General features: G+C 42.7%; 1 protein-coding gene across 1 annotated transcript in view; it reads left to right on the top strand.

The window, feature by feature from the left end:
• Nucleotides 1-24,993, top strand: part of CTNND2 (catenin delta 2) — a 942,908-nt gene that overhangs the window by 709,841 nt on the left and 208,074 nt on the right. Inside the window, 1 exon segment of the mRNA XM_082382599.1 lies at nt 7,127-7,340. Within this exon segment, the coding sequence (XP_082238725.1) occupies nt 7,127-7,340 (214 nt within the window).

Here is a 24,993-nt window from a genome sequence, read left to right as displayed (position 1 = left end):
TATTTCTTAAACATGACCAATACAATTCACACAGCTCATTCTAGAATAAATATATCCCTTATATAATCTCATTAGTTGTATACCAGAATGGATTAATGACATATTCAATAATATTCAGTTTATACACTCAATGAAATTGATGAAGTTATAACTCTGAATTATATGCCTTTCACTGATTCTATCCTATGTTATATGAGCATATTATTAAGTTGAGTCATATATTGACCAGGTAATAAGTCAATTAAGAACATCCTTTAACAAGTTGATACAGTGGGTAGTTCCTTGACAGATATTTACTGAGCTCATTGTTAAATAATTCACATTTGAGATTTCATTTAATCCTAAAAACAACCCTATGAGACAGGTTCACATTTTGTTCATGTTTTACAGACATTTAAGTAACTTGCCTCGGGATACACGGGTTTTAAGAGGAGAGATGATTTGAACCCAGTTGCTCCAGCTTCATAGCCAGCACCACCAAAACACAATAGACCCTCTTCCTAAAACATAATTTAAAAAGAAACATAATTCATCTTGGTTTACCTGTTGAATGGAGAAAGTAGATCATTTCCCACAACTGTAGAGAGAGATGTATTTTCTCTCAAACTTCTCAAAAATAGTTTCTATCATAAAACCGAAAAAGATTTTAGTCTTTAAGAACTGTACTTCTATTTCACTCAGAGGCAACTGCATGTACATACATCAACTCAAATTATACAGAAACTCCGATGGCTTAACTATGAGGATGAGAGGTGGAGTTCGTTGAGGTAAAATATGTATTTTACAAACTGATAACCTTGCAATTTCTGCATTAAAGTTGACAGTGAGATTCAATTACCTCTGGTTAAGCCTCTGGTTTCAGATCTACAGACTTTGTATCTTCCAGTAGCTTTTTAAGCAGAGAAAGTTACTTAATTTTTAAACATTCATAAGGAATATAAAACAACTGTATCTTTTTTGCCAATTTTTCTAACCAACACCATTGAAAAATAACAGTTAATTGGAAATTTACTGAAATCACTGAGTACTTCTTTTTAGTCAGCTTTCTATAAACCAGTTCCCAGACGTTGTGCCTTGATCATAAATATCTAGAGCAAGAGGAAGTACTATGTGTTATTAGTCCTGCAGACTAGGATTTAAATTTACTTTGCATCACAGGTCCAGCCTAGTTTCTTTTAGCACGAAACCAGAGGCACGAAAATATATCCATTTTGCTTCCAGTGGACTAGATCCCAGAGAGGCAGAGAAATGTATACCCAGGTCCTTAGCTGTTTGAGGTCCTTATCTCACCAACCAGTAGGTTAACAAAAGGCTACTCCAGTCTCTTCTCTCTTCTAATCCCAGCTCCAAATTCCTCTCCCTTTTAAATGCAGAGTAGGCGAGCAATCTCTTTTGTTGCCATGAACACCTGTAGCCCATGCCCTCAGGGTCTCACTATCCTCAAACTAACCTTTCATACTATTTTTCTAAATGAAGACAGGTACCTCCCAAGAGGAATCCTGTTCCCTGATAACTTTTCCACCCCATAATGCGTCATCATCGTCATTAAAATTTTATGAAGGCTGTCATTAACATACACACACTGCTTTACTTGGGTATGTTCTAAATTATTCATCCATGTTGATATCAACTTAATGATAATAGCTAATTCATTTGGTAAATATAGTTTCTTCTCAATAAATGCAGATAATGTTAAGAGCACCAGATCCATTAAATGGTGAGGCCCCATTTTTTGCAATGGGTGTTATTGCATTACTCGCATTTTTCTTGTATTTAATTTAATTGCCCAACCATTTGTTTTCTGAATTAAAAGGGTTTTATATCTATTCTGCCTTGTTATGAAAGGACAAAGAAGAAAACCATTGCATCCTACTCCTGAATGATTTTTAGATAATCTTAGTTCCAGAGTTTAAATTGAAAAAAGCTCTTTTAAACAGTGAACTGGATAGCAAAGGTATGTAAGCTCTTTTCATTCTTCCCTGGTGCAAACTGGATGAGCTTTACTGATTCTTGGCGCATACATCCCAGCTTTCATCCCCAAGAGACTGTCTACATTAGGTTTAAGAAGGTTCTCTTTGTAAACAACTTAAAATGACAGGTAGCAGGGTGAAGTTTTGCTTTGTTTGATTGGTTAATTCATTTTTATTTCCCCTGGGTATGGGGTTCATCAGCCTCCAACTTTCTTACTTCTTATATAGATTACTCTCTCCATCTAAATTCCTGAAGTTCACAGCTTAGCAGAGAAATAAACATGAGCTATTGGCACAGGAACTAAAGTGGACCATGTATCAAAGAATCATTTAATAAACTAATTTAAGATTGGCTAATCAGATTATGTATGAAAAGCCCTTTCCAGTCATTCTCTGTCAAGTTCAAGAAAGTAGGAGATGTGAGATTTGTTCAGTCCAGATCCAACTCAAGCTATTGTTTCCCTATATGTATTTCAGTATTGATAGTTTTTTTTCAATCATTTGTATTAATGTAAATAAATTGGAATCACACAGTCAGAATGAAAAGAGAAAGAAACACAACAATAAGATACTACTACAGCCTAGTAGAATGGCCAAAATGCAGAGCACTGACAACACGAAATGATGGCGAGGAGGTGTAGCAACAGGAACTCTCATTCACTGCTGCTGGGATGCAAAATGGTACAGCCACTTGGGAAGACAGTTTGGTGGCTTCTTACAAAACTAAACATCCTCTCACTGTACAACCCAGCAGTAGCTCTCTTTGGTATTTACCCAAAGGAGTTAAAAATTTATGTCTTCACAGAAACTTGCACACAGATGTTTATAGCAGCTTTCTTCCTAATTGTCAAAACTTAGAAGCAACCAAGATATCTTTTAGTAGGTGAATGGATCAACTATGTTACATCTAGACGGTGAAATGTGATTCATCACTAAAAAAACACGAGCTGTCAAAACCGTGCAAAGACATGGAGGAATCTTAAATGCATACACTAGGTGAAAGAAGCCAGTCTGAAAAGGCTGCTTACTGGATGATCCCACTCGATGACATTCTAGAAAAGGCAAAACCGTGGAGACCATAAAAAGATCAGTGGTTTCTCCAGGGGTTAGCGAGGAGGTGGGGGGGAATGAACAGGCAGAGCAAAGAGGGCTTTTAGGGCAGTGAAATTATTCTATGTGACACTATAATAATGGTGGATACATGTCATTATACATTTATCAAGACCCACAGAATGTACAACACCCAAGAGTGAACCCTAATGTAAACTGTGTACTTTGGGTGATAATGGTGTGTCAGTGTACGTGCACAGATTGTAACAGATGTAGGGCTCTGGGGAGGATGTTGGTAATGGAGGAGACCGTGCATGTGTAAGGACAGTGGTACATGGCAAATCTCTGTACTTTCTGCTCGAATGTGCTGTGAACAAAAAACTGCTCTGAAAAATAACGTCTATTAAAAAAAACTTTTTAAAGAGAGAGAAGGAAACTGACATACGATAAGCACTGTACCATTCTTCCACTCATCTGATGCATATTTATTGACTCGGCACTCTATGACAGGCATTCTGCTAGTGGATTTGATTTTGTTATGATTTGTAGAGATTGGATATAATATTATATAGTATTTTATTGACTTGGTTTCAATAATAGTAAACCTAGAATTTCTTAAGATTTGACTTTTGAAGAATTCCGCATGAGGACGATGAAGGGAGAAAGAAGTAAGGGTGCACTGGCCTGGAATGATAGCATGGGGACCAAAACAAGGGCCCCGTCTCTTGGATGTGGAGTGATCGATGGGGAGGATTAAAGAAAAATAGACTGCTTTAAGGAAAAATAGTGGGACAGGAAGTAAAGGTACCTTTTTAAAAAGGAGAGTTTCCCCTGATCATCTTTCAAAGAGAGTTGTACTTTGTTAATGTTTACAGTGGGTTTGTTTGGAGCCTTATAAGAGTTTAAGGTTGGACACAAGAAGAAACTAGAAGAATTGGATGCCAGGAGAAGTCGAAGAGAGGGAGGATCCAGGGGAAAAGCAGAGGGGAAGTGAAGAGGGCAGCATTGGACCCATCCGTACCACCAGAGGTCCTGCAAGGAATAAAGACCCTGCGAGAGAATGGAAAGTCTGCCCTACGGCTCTCTTTCGGATCCTGCTGGGAGCGGGGAGGCTGCAGGAGGGGCAGAACCAAGGACCTGACCATCACATTCACGTCTGTGACGGTCAACTCTGACGAATGTTTGGCTTCAGAAAACTGAAGTAGGATTCTCATATGCTTAGGTAAAATTCAGTCCCAATAAAACAAAAGTTTTTTTATATTGATGATTCGGTGACCCTCAAAATAAGAGCAAATGAAAAAGTTTATCATCTTATTTGTGTTGCTCTAAATGGGTTAAAATAGGATTGAAGGTTTCATTATAAATTTGGATATATGGCATTCATTAGGGTCACACTGAAAACAGCATTTTCTCATACATTAAGAATTGATATTGCCTTCATTTTGAATACATTTTCCCTTTTAAAGCTTTGGAATAGTATTTTAATAGCTTAATTCATTAAGTTATATAAATGGGAAATATATTATCATAAATTAGGAATCTTAACTATAATATACAGAATAACTAAGGTAGAGAGATGGATTTACTGTACCATTTACCTTTAATACATAACCAATTGGTGAACTGTAAGAATGGCTTTATTACCACTTTTATAATAGTTTCATCATTATTAAAATAATTGAACCTAGATAATTTTAACATACAGCACATACATGCAAACACAAACATATTGAGAAAATGACATTCATAGTTTAACCTTTTTTGTACAAATGGAAATAAAAATAAAATGCATGTGTTAAAGCTCAGATGTATTTACGGGACACGTGTATAGCAATAGACTTCATCTCTCTTGGGTGAGTACCAAGCAGGCCCTGGGTCAAACTGTAAGTTGAGAAAAAGTGGTTTTCTGATCCTTTGGTAGCTTTTTCTAATTGCCCCAATGGTCCCTTTAGCCACCTTCCACCGGTGCTGTCACCAATGCAGACTGTACAGGCACCTTGGGGACATGAACGCCTGTCTCTACACCCCTGCCCCCCTCTGGGGGTGGAGGTGTGTGGAGGTCTCCTCTCCTCTCCTCTGTCCCTGGTCCTGATCTCACAGGAGGTGTGATACCACAGTCATATTTTCTAAATTAGGGACTTAGAGTCCATGAGTTCTGGGAGGATTTCAACTTGCTCTGTTTTCATTTGGTTGATGGATGAAAATAATTCCTCCAGGCATATTCTGAATCATGAGATGGTCCACTTTATGTGTGAGACATGCATCCTCATTTTTTTGTAAGCTGGTCCCAGAAGAGCTGCAGTAGCCCCTTGGAGACATTCTTAGATGTTTACAAAAGGGCTTCTTGTTTGTTTTGTTTTCCTTTAAAGAGGAATATTACTCAGTTTTGAGTTAGCTGACCTGAGAAAGAAACACTGCTGTAACAAGTAATCCACGCTCCCTCCGCATTTACTCAAATACTTACTGAACTTCTACTATGTGCCTGGCATTGCACTTGGAATAGGGACGGGGATCTACCAATGAACAAGACAAAGAGACTTGCCTTCCAAGAATATACATTCTAGCAGAAGACAGACAATAACAAGAAACGTAATAAAGAAGTTAGGACAAATGCTATGAAGGATTCTATGATAGATTAAGGTGAAACAAGACTGCTGGATTAGGGAGGTGGTGTGATTCAGATGGCAATTTTAAATAGTGTAGCTGAGTGGCCTCCTGGAGAGCATGGCACTGGAGCACCGTTGAAAGAGTCTGGGGATCCAGCCCTGTGCCCCTGCACATCTATGGGATGAATGAGTTTTCTGTAATCAGAAAACTAAGTAGGGAAGGTGTCAGATTATATCCATTCATGCCAAATTATAATTCTTCAACCCCTGAGGGATATTGAGGTTAAAAAAAGGAAAGAATATTACTGAGTATTACTGAGTGAATTGTATGTATTCTTCTTCCAAATGCAGAAATATTCAAATACAGCTCTGCTAATGAAAACTCCATGAAATGGTCTGTATGTTAACTAGACAATTTGTTTGCAGTCTAAATTTTGAAATGGGTCTGGCTATTAAAGGACAGCAAGGAGAAAACACATCTGGAAACATAGCGCAAGGGCTTCTTTTTTTTTCATTTACTTATTTAAAATAAAAAAAAAACATTTTCTTTGGGTAAAAAGAACACCCAAATGTAATATTATTTTACTGTTGTTATTAATCAAATACCTACGTTAAGCAGAACATGACTTGGTCCTAGTGTTCAGACCAGCTGCCATTGTGGGTGACATTCTTAGTTTCCAGGTCTTCTCAGATGAAAAGACTTGTGTCATTTCTGGTTTTTCATTTGGCTTCTGGTTCCTTTGAAAGGTTGGGAGCATTCCCCTATTAAGCATAATTTTCACATTTTGTACAGCAATCCTGCAGCCCTTTAAGACAGCGGTTACATTTAATAAGTCTTAGGAGTGAGAAGCATTCTTTTGCCCGTCCATCTGCTTCATGTCCTGAGTATGTGGCATTTTGTTTTTAAAGATTGATTGATTGATTGATTGATTTCTATGTTGGGTTTTCGTTTCTGTGCAAGGGCTTTCTCTAGTTGCCGCAAGCGGGGGCCACTCTTCATCGCGGTGAGTGGGCCTCTCACTATCGCGGCCTCTCTTGTTGAGGAGCACAGGCTCCAGACGCGCAGGCTCAGTAGTTGTGGCTCACGGGCCCAGCTGCTCCGCGGCATGTGGGATCCTCCCAGACCAGGGCTCGAACCCGTGTCCCCTGCATTAGCAGGCAGATTCTCAACCACTGTGCCACCAGGGAAGCCCGTGGCATATTTTTATAGAGAGAAATGGCTGAGACACCCATTAGGAGGTTAAAATCACCTTTTCAAAATTCTGCACCTCGAAAGGAAATGCATTTGAATTTTTATTGGTAGGATATTAAAACAAGTAAAAGCAACAGAATCTAAAGAGAGCAATAATTTGTTTTCTTTTCACTTTGTAAAAGGCCTTCATTCAGTTCAGCGTAATTAATTGTATTGATAGCAACTACCTCATATGGGAAACCTGTTGGGGTTTAAATAGTGAAATCATCCTCTCTAAGGCAACCTTCCTTTCTCCTTTGCTCTTTCAGATAAGGAGACAAGGAGGTATTCAGCTCCTGGTGGACCTGCTGGACCACCGGATGACGGAAGTCCACCGTAGTGCCTGTGGGGCGTTGAGAAACTTGGTGTATGGGAAAGCCAACGATGACAACAAAATCGCCCTGAAGAACTGTGGCGGCATCCCGGCGCTGGTCAGGTTGCTCCGCAAGACCACCGACTTGGAGATCCGGGAGCTGGTCACAGGTCAGAATCCTTATTAACAGCATGACTGACTCTCAGATAAATTTCCCATCATCCAGCACGGTCGCAATGTGCTCACCAAGTATTATGGTCCCGGCCTCTCTGAGAGCTAATAACACCAGTCGTCCCGATGTGTCTCTGTAAATAACAAACGTGAATGAAAGGGTACCAGGTGTCACGCCGGTAGATGGGTCATATTAAATAACTAGCATCCAGTAAACATAACCCTCCTAAAATTCAATGACCGTATTTCAGTCTTTGTCATTTGATTTAGAAGTAGTTGACATCTTACAATACCCATGGGTCATCATTAGAATGACATTAATCATAATTGATGAAAGGACAGGGCATGTGAGTTATTGGTAATCAGGTGTATATTTCTGGCTTGGAGTGTGGTTAACAATAGAGAGCTTATTGTACTTAGCAGTTAATTTCTTGGATAAAATATTTATGCCTAGTAAAAGCCCCCAGGTTATATAATATTACAGATTAAGGAATTTCTCAAAAGTGATCATGAGAGAAAGCCTTTCCATGAGCATAGGACTTTGGAGTTTTGTGAAATGGACATAATTATGGTAACTACCTTATAGAGCCATAGGATTAATCAATGAAAAAATGTAAAGCATTTAGCACATGCCTTTGTGGAATATGTATGGATACAGGAAACATTAGTCATTTGCTATTGCCCCTCACTTTTTAAATGTGCAGTTTTACTTGTTGGAGGGCTATGGGTATCGGTGGTCTCGGTACAGAATTTCAAATCACTCTTCTTGATTATATATATAAATGCATATATTGCTGTTCTATGTGATAGTTGTTTTCTGGCTCATCAAAGTACTCCTTCAAGTATTTGGCAAGGGGATTGCAAGGTTGACTCTCAGAGAAGGATCTTTTAATTATCCATGATTCCACTGACCTTCTGTCTCGACTCTAAAAGTTCCTTGAAACTATGCTGATGAGCATATGCACACCTGCTCATTTAAGAAAATACATTACCGAAGCTAGAGTCATAAATACTTGTTCATTCTTGGGTCAGGACTCCCAGCTGCAGCATATTTTCTTTAACTTACACCCTTTAAGATTATTGTCACATCTCCTTTGCACTCTTAGCTAAATTAGAACTAGACTCCCAATTTTTTTTCCTTTTGTTTTTTCTTTTTCCTTTTTTTCTTTTCTTTTTTTTCTTTAAGTGGAGGATTGTCTTTGTGGGGAAAAAAAAAAGTTGTCAAGGGTTGTGTTATGATAGTAATGTTTCACACTAAAGTAGCATGGGGTGACATGGTTAGGGAAGGAAAAACTGTTGTTATGCACATATTATGATGTGTAGGATAGTTTGGGGATGAGTGAAATAACTGAAAGCATACCCTGCCATTAAAGTTATGAACACCTGTGCTTATTTTTATGGATCATGTTTAAACTGGAAATGCCTGCAAGTGAAAGGACTCAACGTGCATGATGGAAAACAAACACCATGGTGCTTCCGTGCATTGGCTTCCTTACCAGTGGATGTATGAGGCCAACACAACTAAAGGAACACCCTGCTGTGTACTTACGCATCCATTTCCTGATTTGAAAAGAATTGGATTCTACCAAAATTTGGATTTGCTCCAGCACAAATCCCTTGTCTTGAAGCACTCTCTGTGGTGGCTTATCTCATTGCCAGAGAAACTCAGCCCCATGCAAAAGGTTGAGGAGTTGATGGCTTCAATCAGAAAGGAGATGGCAGCAGTGCCTGTGCCCCATGACGCTGTCTACCGCAGCACGTCCTGCGCTTCTTGTGATATTTGAAGCTGCTATGAAAGAAACAAAGGCTGGCGCCTCCCTTGCCTTTAGCTCTGCTTCTGACAGATGCTGGGTGTCACTCATTATGTGCCCCTGAGCAGCATCAAAAATTTCTGTGTGAGCCCCATTTGGAGACATCAAAGGCAGAGAAACTCTTCAGAATGTCCACAAGTTTCCTTTCCTGGTGAAGCTTCGGCTGTAGGAAAGATGCTTGGACTTGTTATACCTAGAAAGCGTATGCCTCTTATTCTGCTCCTTTTGAGGAGAACAAAAGTTTGCACCCATTATCAAATCATGACCCACTGTTTCCTGATCAGCATGAGCCTGTGGCCCAGACTCTCTCCTAGAAAAAATGCTGTCTTCTGCCATGACGCCATCCAAGCCATCAGAGCCGAATGGATTCAGCGTGACAGTGGTTGCTACTTCAATAGATGTTTTCTGCCTTTCCAGAGGCAGGGTCTTATTGTGCCCGGCTGAACTTCAGGCATGAATTTCACCTTTTTCAAAGAAAACTAGGTTGTCAAAACATTTAGACTGGCTGAAGCTCCTGGTTTTGGGAATTGCCACGGTGGATGCTGTTGAAAAACAACAAGCACGTTGGCCAAGCTACCCCTCTAGGAAAGGAAGTCCGAGGCAAGCATCTAGGAGAGCAATCCAGCATGGAAGGAATCGCCCCCGCAGGTCAGTCTTTAGTGACAAAGCCTTCTAAATTTCCACGCTGGTGGAAACCTGGGGCCGCCTGGAAGCCTGCCAGGCTCGCTGATTTCCATTTAAACGGAGTGGCAAGATGCAAATCTAGCCAAAGCTGACTCCACTGCCTGAAGAAAAAGTCAAATGAGGCGAAGGGATTCACCTCCGAGAGGCTTAGAGAGTCATTTTCATCTTCAGCACCAGCCATGGTCAACCGCCAAAGTGAGCTGTGAGAGCTGGGATTCCGCTGGCTCCCGCAGAGCTTTGAGAAGCCACGATTTTAGTACCGCCAACCCAATTTAACTTCAAGGTTATCCAGTCCTCCATTTCTCTTATGTGTTATCCTCTTTCCTCTCCTCTGAGAGTCTTGGACTCGGCTTCTGTGCACTGGTGCCGAATCGAATCTCGGAGACAGAGTTTTGGGTGAAGTAGAAAAGAATAGCTTTATTGCTTTGCCAGGCCAAGGGGACACAGCAGGCTCCTGTGTGTCCCCGTGCATCCTAACCCAGGGGCATTTGGTGAGGAGTTTTATAGCCATAGTTCAAAGGTGGGGTTGCTGATAAGATTAGGGTGTGTGCAGGGCCTGCACTCCTTTCATCTGGTCTCAGGCGATCTTCTTGATGAGCTTCTCTGGTTCCTTTTAATCTGGCCTCAGGTGGTCTTCTCGAGAATGAAGAATGCTGGCATCTTCCATTTATTGGGGGTTTTAATTCTATAAAGAGCTCAAAAGATATCGTTATGTATATTCCTTGAGGTGAACCAGCACCCTGCCCCAATGCTGCACTGTTGATTCTTGGCTGTTCCTCCCTTGTCTCTATGTTCCCTCCCTTCTCTGATTAGCAAATGTTTGAATCTGCCCTTTGGGACCCAGGGAAGGTCATGGAAGCTGCAGTCCGTTCCCTACAAACAAGGAACGGGGCCGGGGCAGGGAGAGGGGGACACAGAAAGGCTTCCGTGCCTAGGAGCCCCACCGGGTCCTGCTCGGTTTCAGTCTCTGCCCAAGTGTGATGAACTTTCTCCTCCAGTAAGCCTTCCTCTGTGAGTGCGGGCCTTTCGCTCATTCCTTAGCTGCTCATTTCTCAAATGCTTTTGAATGTCTGTGGGCATCGGGTGTGTGCTAAGCCTTGGACATCTGCACGTGCAGGCTTGGCGGTCAGCTAACCCACACCAGCACAGCCACCTTGATGCTTCTGCCAGCGCCTGCTGTAATGGTTGGGGACCCTGCTGTGAACTGTCACACCCTGGCGTTACTGGCTGCTAATCATTAAAAGAGATGTCCTGGCAAACGTGTCCATGTTTTAGAAGCTTAACTAGACGAGCATAAAAAGAGGTGATGGCGGGCTTCCCTGGTGGCACAGTGGTTAAGAGTCTGCCTGCCAACGCAGGGGACACGGGTTCGAGCCCTTGTCCGGGAAGATCCTACATGCCGCGGAGCAACTAAGCCCGTGTGCCACAACTACTGAGCCGGCGTGCCACAACTACTGAAGCCCATGCACCTAGAGCCCGTGCTCCTCAACAAGAGAAGCCACTGCAGTGAGAAGCCCGCACACCACAACGAAGAGTAGCCCCCACTCGCCACAACTAGAGAAAAGCCCGCGCGCAGCAACGAAGACCCAACGCAGCCAAAAATAAATAAATAAATTTATGGAAAAAAAAAGAGGTGGTGGCTTTGGAGGGTGGAGTAGAGGGTAAAAGGATCACTTCAGTTCTGTTGTCACAAGGACCCTCCTCAAAACCTTTTTGGAATTAGGTTAGAAACTTGTGCATGGATCAAAAAAACAGTGATTCAAACCAAACAACTCTGCCCATTACTTCCTTTGTAATTCTTTGGCAGACCTAATCGTTCAGCAAGGAATAAAGACATCCCAGGCCCCTCTAGTACACGAAGTTTTTTCTGTTGTATTTTCCTTCCTGCCTGTTAGTGAATTTGTGAAAACAGGTGTGCATTGAAAAAAAAATTATAGAGGAAGGGAGGGTGACAGACGCTTTGAATTTGTCTCTAGATATTTACAAACTAGGATGTTTTGTAAACAAATGTTCGAAAGAACAATTTTAGTGATTTAAAAAAAATAAAGCATGTTTATAAACCAGACTTTAGATTAGACTTAAGCTCTATATCCAGAAGGATCGAGAGCAACAAATTATAAACAATAAAAGACTAAAAGAACTAAATGACTTTGCAGAACTTTACATTATTTACTGAGTATTCCTTGGCAAACAGTTTGAACAATAATAAAATGTTAAAAATTGAGGTATTTACATGCATTTACATTCAACACCTAACCATGCTTGCTTAAAAAAAACAGCTGCCTGTTTGCACTTCAGTATCTATTCATAGCAGAATATATTTTGCCACTGCCTGTTAGGCCTTGCAATAAATAATTTTCTTCCTATGCAATAATTACTGTGAGATGATGATCAGAATTTTATTTAAATCCAGTTGAAGCTATTTTATGCTGGCCATTACTTGAAATGTTCCTAAGCAAATAAACCTTGATTAGAACTGCTGCCTGTTCTTTGGGCTTGACTAATGCAATTTTTCTCTCCCTAAAGATGGAAATAACCTAAATTTTGAAATGCCCAACTAAAGATTTCAGAATGCTTTACAAATCATAATAAAACAATCTTTATTAAACCATAAAACTTAATAAATAAGTTTTATTTCGGTTGAAAGCAAGTGTCCTTAAGAGTTCTACTTCTCCAAGAGCAGAGTGTATTTTTTCATTTTATGCTTCGTGTACCCAAATAGTCTTTTCTTTTAATTAAGGAGACAGGCCTCAGTTTAACTATTTTACTTACTAGCATTAGGTCATTTGATTTAATGCCTAGTCTCCAAAGGGCTCCAAAGTTGAGTTATATGCCCTCAAAATTCATATGTTGAAGTCCTAACCCATAGACCCTCAAAACGTGACTCAGATGTAATTAGTTAAGTTAGGATGCTAGAGTAGGATAGGCCCCTAATCTGATATAGCTGATGTCTTTATGAAAAAAGGAAATTTGGACACAGACACATACAGGGGGAATGCCATGTGAAGATGAAGGCAGAGATCGAGGTGATACTTCTACAAGCCAAGGAACACCAAAGATTCCCAGTAAACCACCAGAAACCAGGAGAAAGGCATGGTCAGATTCTCCCTCACAGCCTCAGAAGGAACCAAGCCTGCTGACACCTTGATCTTGGATTTCTAGCCTCCAAAACCATGAGTCTGGTAGACAAAGTGTAAATATTACTAAATATTATCTCTACTGCCGATGGAAGCCAGGTTGGAGGCACTACTCTGTGTCTGTTAGCCAGTGGGCTTACTATTTCAAAAGAACTCTGGGGTGTAACAAATACCCTTTATGGAAGGAGACATTGGAACAGAGGAGAAGCATTTTTCCCCACTAACATCCTCCAGCCTTTTTTTTTTCTCTTATTTTATTTCTGTGATCAGCCAGAGGCATGGCTCATCTCTCCAAAGCAGGAGGCAAGCATTTTGTCAAAGTAGCCTTTCTTCCATCTTCCTGGGGCTTTTTGGTCTTCACCTGGGACTCCTGGTGGGCATTTTATAAATTATACCAAGCGGTACTGAAATGGGTCAGAATAGCACATTATTTCAGTCAATCCGGGGTCACTGTCTTCCCAAGATTTAAAATTAAAACCCAGATTTATTTCTTATCCCACATAATGTCCAGCCATGTTATCCAACATAGCATATCAGAGGTTTTGCAATAATGTTAAGCATCATCATAAAGATAAAAATGAACAGAGACATTCAAGTAATGAAATGCCAGCAATGTAGAGATGCTTTGAATTTTAATATAATCCCCACCAAATACCAAATTCCCAAGGAGAAATTAAAAATCAAAGTTTAAATCCACTTTCATGTTGAAGTCCAAAGACATTAAAGTTCAAAGGAATTAAAGCCTAAAAATCAATATCTCTTGGCATTGTGTGTTAAAGTTCAAAGACCACAATTCTTAAGTTAACTAAAGTGTAAAAACCATCCTCCCCAACTTCTTTATTCTGCATAGTCTCTGCCAGAAGGGTTCTCTGGGGTTTGGTTTCTTCAGCAACAGGGGCTACCTCACACTGGAACTGGTGACATACTTGCAGGGGCCTCAGAAGATGCATTATTTCAGTGTCAGCTCCCACTCATCTCACTGTTTAAGGATGTGAACCCTGGCGTGTGCCCATCACCTTTAAGAAAGAAGCCACCCTCGGCCCTCAAGAACGGTTATCCCAGACATAGGTGGGTACCCAGGACCAGCCAGAGTCAAGGCCATGGCAGTCACTTACTGAAGTCCGTATTGATTACCTATTGCCGCTACAACAAATTTCCACAAATTGAGCCCTTAAAACAATGCAAATTTATTATCTTCCAGTTCTGGAGGTTAGAAGTCCAACACAAGTCTCACTGGGCTAAAATGGCTAAAATCAAGGTGTCAACAGGACTGTGTTCCTTTCTGGAGACTTTAGGGGGGACAGGCCTTGCCTTTTCCAGCTTCTAGAGGCCATCCACATCCCTTAACTGTGACCCACTTCCTCTGCTTTCAAAACTGGCAACATGGCATCACTGGTGAGTCTTCCACAGTCACATGTCCCATGACTGCCGCCTGGGATGGTCCCCTGCTTTTAAGGACCCACGTAACTAGATTGGGCCCACCGGCATCTCCAGGAGCCTCTCCTCATCTCAAGATCCTTAAATTAATCGCAGCTTCAGAGTCCCTTTTGGCATATAAGGTAACGTATTCACAGGTTCTGGGGGTTAGGATGTGGACATTGTTGGAGGACCATTATTTTGCCAGCCACAGTATCAGAGGAAAGATGAGTAAATGAAGATCTCCTTGGATTCGGTGAGTCCGATGAGGCCAGTCTGGTGGTACCGGCTTCCAGAGTCCACAATGGGTGAACTTAAATTGACTCAGGAGAAAAAAATCCCAGCAAAAGGTTAATCTAGGTGTTATGCATTCATGCATATAGTCCCCTCTTTGGGAAATTGGAATTGTATACGTCGCTGCCCTCTTGGAACATTTAGATGCCTTCACCAGGTGTGTCAGGTGGGGTTTGAGCAGAGAAGCATGAGCAGACTGAGTGGTATGGAGAAAGGGATTCATTATCAGAACGAGACCTGACATCCCAGCAGGAGCTGGTGAAGAAGTCTGCGGAAGGCTGTACCTCTGTGTCTGTTGCTGGGGCTGAAGTTGACGTAGGTCGGCAGGTAAAGATGAGGAAGGAAAGCTGATTATGAAGCAGGGGAGAGCGAGGGCCAGCGGGCACCCGTGAGGACAGCCTGACGCCCTCTTCTGCCTCTCCTTGGCTTCACACTGGCTACATGAGAGACGCACGACAGCTGGCGCCCTTTGCCATAGCCCTTTGCCTGGCCCAGGACATGGGGAAGCACGGTGCCCCCCAGCCTCCAGAGTTCACCGCCTGCTTCTTCCCCGAACCTTCCAGATTGCCTGCAGATTTCTCCCCTGCCGACCTCAGCCTGGAACGTGCAGGGACGGGACTTCTGGGAGGCGTGGCTGCAGCTCTGCGGGGTGACACAGCACAGACCCACCACAGCACGTGTCATCAGAGGGGGCTCCTTTCCCTTCCTACGTGCCTGCAACCTTTGACTGTTCATTTCCTCTTTGGGAGTTGGGTGTCTCAGCTCTGCGCCGAGGGCGTGCGTGCCGTCTGATGACATGCCTTCCGCGCTCACTTGTTCACAGATGTCTCTCAACCCTGCGCCACACAGCTCTTTCCCTGCTGTGTACTTTGTGAAATCGCCTAGCCCCAGGCAGGGTGCGGAATCACCCTCCAAAGATTCCCAGACTGAAGACACTCTTTCTTTTTTTTTTTTAAGTTTTTTTTTTTTTTTTTGGATGTGGACCATTTTTAAAGTCTTTATTGAAGTTGTTACAACGTTGCTTCTGTTTTATGTTTTGGTTTTTTGGCCACGAGCCACGTGGGATCTTAGCTCCCCGACCAGGGATCGAACCCGCACCCCCCTGTATTGGAAGGGGAAGTCTTAACCACTGGACCGCCCAGGAAGTCCCTGAAGACACTGTTGATGTCGCTGAAAAGGGTGCTTCCAGGAGCACCTCTGCTCTGTGCTCCTCAAGTCTCTGTCTCTGTTCGTCTTCTGGGCCCTGAGATCCACGTCTTCCTTTTAACCGCTGTGATGGGATGCATGTCTGCGAAGCATTCCCCTCTGCTCGTGCCCCCTACCTTTCAGGAGAACTCAGTTGAGTTTCCACCTGTTACACCGTCTTCCTCGGTTGGACACTCTGCTTCCCAGCATGCGTAGGGAGAGCATTGCTTGCTGGAATTGAGTTCTGCGTTCCCTTGACTTTCCCTTTGCCCTTGAACCTGAAAGCACTCTAGCAGCGACGTGCTCTTCTAACATTCCTCTAGATTCCAGAACAGGAGTTGGCAAACTTTTTCTGTAAAGGGCCAGATGGTGACTGTTTTAGCCTGTAGGCCATAGAGTCTCTGCTACAACTATTGAGTTCTAATACCGGGTGAAAGCAGCTGTAGACAATACGTACACAAATGGGCGTGGCTATGTTTTAATAAAACATTATACATAAAAGCAAGTGGCTGGCACCCAGGTCATAGTTCGCAGGACCCTCTATTGCCCCGTCTCTTCCACAGCCAAGTTCAGAAGGCAATAAAGAGGGAAGCCACCTCATCAACTCCTTACTGTAAGGGGTCAGATTGGAGGCCAGGCTGCAGGTTTGTTTGCCCAGCAGCTTTGCTAATCCAGAAGCTCAGAATTAGGCAGAGGTATCCACCAGCGCACAGGCTGCAGAGGGACCAGGACAGCCTTCCTCCCCCGCCACCAGCCTCCAGGGACCCATCCCGTGGAGCCCAGGGGAACCAGAGTTCCCCGTGGCCACTCATTCCCGAGAGGAAGAAGGACGGAGCTGATCCAAGCCCCGCGTGCCCACTGACTTATTTGAATCAGTCCCCTGCACTCCCGGGGAAGAAGGAGTGAGGGGTGTGGTGTTTTACATTAATTGGGCTCCATTCAGAGAAAGGAAACAACAGCCCTGGGGAAGACTCATTCCCCACCAACCCACTGCTGTGAATTCTAATGGATCCCTGAAGGCGAGAAGAAATCAGTGTTTGTGCTTCGTCTGCCTCTTGACCCCAGCTCATCTCCTAACCAACTTTGTATCTCACACATTTTTTATAGAGATGTCTGCTCTTATCCTCTGTCATTTTAACCATTTTCAGGGTTACCTCTCTCTATAGTCGATTGCCCAATTATATCCAAATATATATATATATATCCAAAAGACAAAAACAAACCTCAGCACTAGTTCTGATTTCTGATTTCCTCTCCAACCAGACCTAATCAAATTAGGAAATTAAGACCATTAACTTCTTGCCCACCCCTACTCTTAGTCCTAGAGACTGAAGGAGGTCTGTAGGCCGTGGGTCTAATTTATTCATTAAACAAATGCTTGTGGAGTGTCTACTATGTGGCAGTGAGGTTTAGGTGCTTGGCATATAGGAATAAGTACCCAGGTACCTTCTAGCCAGAGACCATCTCTAGGGTATGGCGCTCCTCCTAATGGCCAAGATGGTGGTACCTGTGCTCCAGGGAGCTGGATGGAGAAAGAGAGAAAAAAAGGGCACAGTTGGGAGAGATTGTGGACTTCAGTTGATTTCGAAGTAAAGAAGTGAACTATAGCAAGACTTTAAGTGTAATTTCAATATGCATCAACAGAACCATTGCAGAATGTTTCAAGCTAGGAACTCAGAGGCCTGCCCCCATAGAGCTTATGTTGCAGTGGACAAGACAGATAATAAACCTATAATTTCAGGGAGTGGCAAGTACCGTGATGAAAAATGAAGCAGGCTAAGGAGATCAGAAAGTGATGGGAATTTATTACTTGGGATGAAGCTCAGCTTAAAAAAATGAAAAGCCCCAAATAAAGCTGTGTTCACTAAGATGGACGTTTCTTTCTCTCTCCCGTAAATGAAGGCTGAAGGTTGTAGGTGATGACACAGCTGTGTCCCATAGTCTTTAGAAACCCAGCCTCCTTCCCGGCATAGATCACATTCTTTAGGGAGTGGCTCTCTTATTAACGACCAAGATAGTGGCACCTGTGTTCCAATGAGCAAGACATTTTGATATACCGTGTTTTAAAGGAGTTTATGCTTCCTTATGTTATGGTAAGATAAGACGTTGACTGTAAATCAGTTCTACAACCCTTCTGTATTACACGTTCCATAGGGCAGAACACCAGTGAGTGTATCTAAAGCTGTCATGTCACATTATTTCCTGTGTATTACATTCTTCCTGCTCCTCAACGTGCCTAACCTAAGAATCAGGGTATTCTCTGCATTCTTGTATCCCCGAAAGGGATGAACAAACATTCCTCAATACCCACCACTTACCAATCATTGTGCTGGGTCCCCTGAGCCTGGAATTAAAGGAGTTGCTCTGTGTCACCGCTGGGCTCTGGTACATGCCTGGTCCTCTATTTCCAGTGCCTGTCTGCTTTACAACAATGATTTCCCAATCCCCACCCCCAGCAATCAAATACAGATTTCCAGGCCCAGGATCTCTATGGTAATAGCCTGGGACTCCACGTTTTTAATAAAATCCGACAGCAGTTCTCATGATCATGGATGTTTCAGGAGTATCACTTTCTATTCTCTCCAGGCCGACAGTTACCACTGTGGGTTAGGAGGCATGGACGTAATTTGAGAGATGCCAGAACAGTTTGTTGCTAATAGTAACTGAGTTATGAAAACATGTGGCTCATTTAGCATTTTTTGCAAATTAGAAAGAATTTGAGGTTACCGCTTATTCTAATGTGCTTGCCCATGTGCGAGAGAAACAGTGGGGTGACTTCTAACAAACATAGCAGAAATGGCCTATAACAGTTCCCTAACTTACAGCCCGCAGTAAGCAACTGTTGTTGGTGGTACTGGGAGCTGGGATGGGGCTTGCCACTGTCACAGCCCTCTACTTCCCTGCAAAACCTTTTGAGGTTTCCTCAGGACCTCTGTGCACCCATCTGAGCCTATTGCATGAGTGCACCCCATTTTCCATGCTGCCGAGGTAACGTGTTGGATGTTCCCAGACTGTCTGAGGTTGTCTTCATTTTTCACTGCCATGATCACTGGTTGCTGATGACGTGAAACATACCCATGCTTACCTACAATTAAGTTTCAGAGCACGCCAGCACGTCGGAAGGTTCAAAGGAAAGTATTGCCAGGGCCACTGTGTCTTGCTTTGTTTATTTGTCCGGATGGAAATGTACAGTGTGTTTTACTTGTTAGGTCTGACAGTGCATAACTGATTTGTGGCTCTACTTTGCAACCCACGAGTTACAAGTAATTAGAAGCACTTTTCCCTAATTATATTTGAGAGTTTGCTCTATTTGTTCTACAATTATCACAAAAATTACATTAACTAGTGTTAACGAACACAAATCCCCACCTGATCCTGGAGGAGAGGAGAGAATTAAAGAATGTCTGCATCCCCAGCCCAACACCTGGTTTCCTTCCCAGCAGATGTTTTTATTGTTATTCTCCACGAAATGGTCAAAACAAACTTCCTTCCTGGTTGTCCCTTAGAGCAGCAGTCCCCAGTCTTTTGGGCACCAGGGAATGGTTTCGTGGAAGACAATTTTCCTACGGACCGGGGGTGGGGGGGAGCGGGATGGTTTTGGGATGATTCAAGAGCTTTGCATTTATTGTGCACTTTATTTCTATTATTATTACATCAGCTCCACTTCAGCTCATCAGACATTAGATCCCAGAGGTTGGGGACCCCTGCCTTAGAGGATGAAACTCAGCCTGGCAGGGAGAAGCTTCTGTTTGGGTTTGCGTGCACTGAATTATCTTCACAGAGCGACTTTCTCTTCCAGTGGGCTGCCCATCATGACTGAGGGTACATTTGCCATCACGGCAGCTGGGTGCCATTGACGAGGTGCCCCCCGCCCCCATGGGAATGCCCAGAAGAAGAATCTCTGTGAAATGATTTCTTAACGCAGGGACCTGTATCATAGAGACCGGTAATCCCAGAGAAATGAGGAAATTGTCCTTAGCAGGCAGGCTTCCCGTTCATCGCTTTCTTTCCTGGGTTCTCCAGTGTATACCTGAGCAACCCTGTGTGCAAGGTCAAGTGGATGACATGAAATATAAAAATGATGTAGGTATGAGCTGTGTCCCCAAGGAGTTGTCAGTCAAGTATGAGAGAGGAGACACATGGGTACAAAGTAAGCACCGAGAAAGAGCCATGAGAACTTACAGGAGCAAAGAGAATTCTCAGGCGAAGAGATCAAGAAAGACTTACTGAGGAAAGTAGTGTTTGAACAGTAGTCTCCCCTTATCCGAGGGTTCACCTCCACAGTTTCAGTTACCTGCAGTCAACCGTGGTCTGAAACTATTTAAAAATTCCAGAAATAAGCAACTGCTGATAAGTTTTAAATCGTGTGCCGTTCTGAGCAGTGTGATGAAATCTTCACGCCCGGAAGTGAATCGCCCCTTTGTCCAGCGTGTCCCGCCCATTAGTCACTTAGTAGGCGGCTAGGTTATCAGATGGACCGTCGGGGTACTGCAATGCTTGTGTTTGAGTCACCCTTATTGCACTTCATAGTGGCCTCAAAGTGCAAGAGTAGTGATGCTGGCAATTCGGATATTCTCTTACCGTGCCTAACTTATAAATTAAACTTTATCATAGGTACATATGTATAGGAAGAAAACATGCTCTACGTAGGGCTCAGTACTGCCTGCGGTTTCAGGCATTCATCGGGCATCTTGGAACGAACGCATCCCCCTCAGACAAAGGGGTACGAGTCTCATGGGTTCTAAAGATGGGCATGAGTTTGGCTTTCAGATAATTGTAGCAGGAGAATAAAACACGAGGCCAGAAGGTAGTGGGGTTAAAGCTCCCCTAGGTGATCCTAGACTCACCTCTCCTCCAATGAGAATGAACCGAGTGCGTCACCCCCGCGCATGCGTGGGAGAGCGTGCGCGCTACCCCACACCCGCACCGCAGAGTCAGTCCCTTCTTTATCTCTGTTGTTGCCCCTCTCCTCGCCTCAAGGCCCAAGGCCGCCTGCTTCAAACAGTTCTGGTTTTCTCTCTCCATCCATGTATACCTTTTAATCTCTTACCCTTCTAGAAGCCGAGCGCCTTTCGCGGGGAGGGCATCCTCAGGATGGTGCTTTACCATTCTCTATGTAACTTGATTTGCTTCACCTGAATATTGATGGAGGTCCTCCCAGGGCCAGCATTGTTCCCTTCAATGAGAAACAACGTGCACACGCTCTTAATTCACAAACAAACAGTCATCAGGAATTAATTTACTATGCAAATGACAGCTGTCCAACTTAAAAGTTTGGAAATTTTTTCAAATAACTTTTAAAACACGGAAACTTGAGCATAAAAGTATTCAGTACTTCACCTTGAGCAGTCCCATAACAAATACATGTAGTACTTAAAATAATGAGAGACATTAGCTGAAAGAGCCACTTGCCCTACATTCCATGGGGCTTTCATGCATGTTGGATTTTTTTTTGTTAGAGAAAATGGATTTTAATTCATAAACTGATTTCCATCTTCAAATGGCATACCTGCTCTGTTCAGAAATATAGTTTTGAAGCTTATCTTTTCAGTTACTAACTAAAAGCAAACATGAGCAGGTATTCTAATCTGATTTCCAGATATATTTAATAGTTATAGTCATATTTTACATTCATAAGTATCAGTAGTAAAAAGGCTACTTCCATTCCTCACATTTTGTGTTGAGATTTTTTTTTAGACTAAAAAACATTATCCTCCATTTTTTATTCTTCATTCACAATTATTTTCCTGTAAAGTTAGTGAGAGGCTGTAACAAGCTTGGAATGTAAGGCTGGGAAATACGAACTCCAAAGCAGTCAGAAAATGTTTTTATTAATAAAAAGAGATCTTGGATATTAACTGTAGCAGTTTTTGTTTTGTTTCAGTTCTTTGTTTGCTTTTTAAGTGGCTTTATAGTCTGGATGGAGCAGATGTTGAATTTTATATTGGTTCCAAGCATGCTCAGGGCAATGAAAGCAAAGAGTTTAAAAAAGAGAGAGAGAGAAGAAAAGTACATTCGTTTCTCTTTGGCAGTGGAGACTCAGCTCCAGGGTATCTTTTCCAGATGCTCCCCTTTTTCCTTTGACTCTGAAGACGTTTTCTGATATGTGTAATCACTTATACACCCCCCATCACACGTATCCTTCACGAAAGGCATTATAGGCGAGATGGTGTTAAATTGCTTTACCCTCCATGCCATTTTCAGGAGACTTCCCAATGCTTTGTTAAATTAACAGGAAGTAGAAATTTGTGTTTAACCCTCAGTTGTGGTTATAAGATGAACATGCATCATTTAGGATTTTCAAGCAGTTTGTCAATTTAATAATTTTCTGCAAAACTACCCTTGATATGAACTTAGTTATTAGAGTATGTAAACACGATGTGAAATTTTATTGTCATGTATAAACTTCACATTGAGCACAACTAGGTGTTTATGACTTGAACCTAATGAAAATAGGATCGAAAAGAAAGAAATGACCGTGTGATTCCAGGATGAGAACTTTCCTATAGGCAAGCACTAAGTCTGACTAAATAAGCCACACAATCAGTGAAAGGAAAGGGATACCTTGCTACAGTTTGCAGATGACCCTCCAAACATCAGGGTCTTATTAAAAGTCTTTTTACCCCAGGGAGTCCCCTTACCATCTCTAGGTAGCTTTGCTACAGCTTCCATTAGGGCCGAGATGTAATGAAACAGTATCTGAGTTGCGGTCGAAACAGCTATATCTATGCAAATTAGTTTTAAAAAATCATTAGGCCACAAATTGTCTGACAAATGAAATTTTCAAGGACCCTAGCCTACAGCCACTCTTGGCATCGTGTCTTCCAACTGTCCCCAATTTCTTCTGCTGTATCTGTTTTATACAAACACTGTTGAATCCTTGGCAGAGATCACCAGTAGTAACAGCTGAAGGCAGTAAGTTGAGGGAATCACCTGCAGTAAGTGTTCTGAGAGCTTTGGGAGATGTGGAAGAATAAAGTTACCCAGACACGGGTGGGGGAGAGAGAGGCTGAAGTTAAGGTAAATCTACTTAAAATGCCAACTGTCTCCCATTCATCCCTCTTCTCCAAAAAACAAAAGGCGCTGCCATACACACGCCTACCTAGGCATACACACACTCATGCAAGCGTGTCTGTGCCATGCAGGCGTGCTTACACAGACACACACACGCTGACACACACACGTGCGAGGAGCCCCGGGTTTGTCAAACATTTAGGTCCTTTGCACAGCCCTATCCTTACTCTGCCAGGCTCAGTTCTGCCTTAGAAGGACTGCTGTCCCCAGCTCCCTTTGGGTAACTGTTTTATGCACTGGACTTAGCAGGGACCTTGTAATTCTCCCACAGAGCTTTGCAGTTTCCTCCCCGCGGCTCACCGCAGCTTCCCTGGGCGTGGCATGCACTGCTCACCTGTTGGCATGGGCTCGCCTGCTGCCCCCTGGGAGAAGTACCCCCAGAGGTGTCTGTCCTGAGCCCCCAGGAGGCTGTAGCTAAGAGGTAGTATGTGACCCAGAGAGGAGGAATGACCGGCTGCCCTTTGCATTATAATTTGTTCTGGAATCCCCTACAGAGCTTCTTATGCCCCAGGCATTACACGAATACCTTTTTTCCATCTTTACTTCTGTGCCTTTCTGCTTGCTGGGCTGGAGACGGATCCAAGTAAAGGCTTCCCCTCTGGTCCCTGAGTCGACGTTCCCCATCACGGCATCCTGCTTGTGGTATCTGGTGGCTGGTTCTCACTCAAGTCAGTTCTCTCCTAGGAGGCTTTCCCGCCCCACTGGTCAGTTACTGCCTAGCCTGACCGACCTCCCCAGATACATCTAGGTCCCCACGGTGCACAGGGCTTGAGTTTTTCCCCAGAACGTCCTGAGCCTCTGTTCTAACAGATTCTGCCAGCTCCATGTCTCCAGGCTGCCAGGAGTGCCCCATCCTGTCTGAACTCAGCAGTGGACACAAGTACCAGCTTAGATTTGTGTCAGCATCGCTGCCACCCATGAATCCTTACGGCAGTAGTCAGCTCGCGTCGTAACAAGTGTGCATATTTCAGCTGGGTTCTCCGAGGAACCAGCTTGCATCTCCATGTTTGCTGTGGAGTAGCAGGACCAGGGGGGTCTTGCCCAGCTGAGCCCTTGGTCAAAGACGGAGAAGGGACAGGTGTTACCTGCCTTGGGGGTCAGGGACCTCAATAGATCAGCCCACCTCCTGGCAGGCGCCGTGATGCAGAGATGCTACAACATGAGAGGCATATGAGCATCATTTATGATTCAGTGTCTAAAATTTTAAAGTGAGTTCTCAACCAATCGCAATTATCTTTTTTTCTCTTAATGCTTTAAATGTTAACCTGGAATTCTACCTTCGAAATAAGTGTGTTACAGTTGAAAGCCCACATTATCCTACTTTCTTTGCTAGTTACAGAATGAGCGCCCTAGGCTCAGCCTTCCTTCCATGAAGATCAGTGTTGTAAGTTATTTCCTCAAAGAGCAGAGTCCTTAGTTCATTATTCCCAGCAAGTGAAAAGTGTGTCGTTGTCATTATCGCCATGTTGGGATGAGAAGGGAACATTGAAAGGCTAACATCATATGTCCCAAACCAAAAGTTCTTTCTTATTTAAAGAGAATCAATTATTAGAATACCAATACATGCTTTCTCCAAGCCAATTACATGTATTTATAAAATTAGATATTATCCAGGCTTACCTATTCTGAGAATAATTTAAACCTTTAATTGGAGGGTATAAATAAGATGAAATGTCCTCAGACCTCAAACTTACTAACTTTTATGAGTGAAGGTCAGAATATGATTTCATAAAACCACATCTCTAACAAAACATCCCTTTGTGAAAAGAACTGGAGGTATTATAGAGTGTCAGTGTGATATATCTGTAAATATACATATATATATATATATATATATATATATATATATATATATATATATATATATACATGTATTTAAAGGCATAGTCCATATTTTAAACTATAGCCTTGCTTTAGAAAATACAGTAGTGTTCTGCTTTTATCTTTAAAATGAATGTCCATGTGATTTATCTTGAAATGTTTCCATCGAGGAAAATGTGCCCATCTGAAATGGAGAAAACTTAATCAAGCTATGAAAAATTGCTTATTAC

The sequence above is a fragment of the Balaenoptera borealis genome, assembly GCF_965194805.1.
Source record: "Balaenoptera borealis genome assembly, chromosome: 2".
NCBI classification, from domain to species: domain Eukaryota; kingdom Metazoa; phylum Chordata; class Mammalia; order Artiodactyla; family Balaenopteridae; genus Balaenoptera; species Balaenoptera borealis.
Note: the sequence above shows the minus strand (reverse complement) of the source record. Positions and strands in the feature narration are given on the sequence as shown.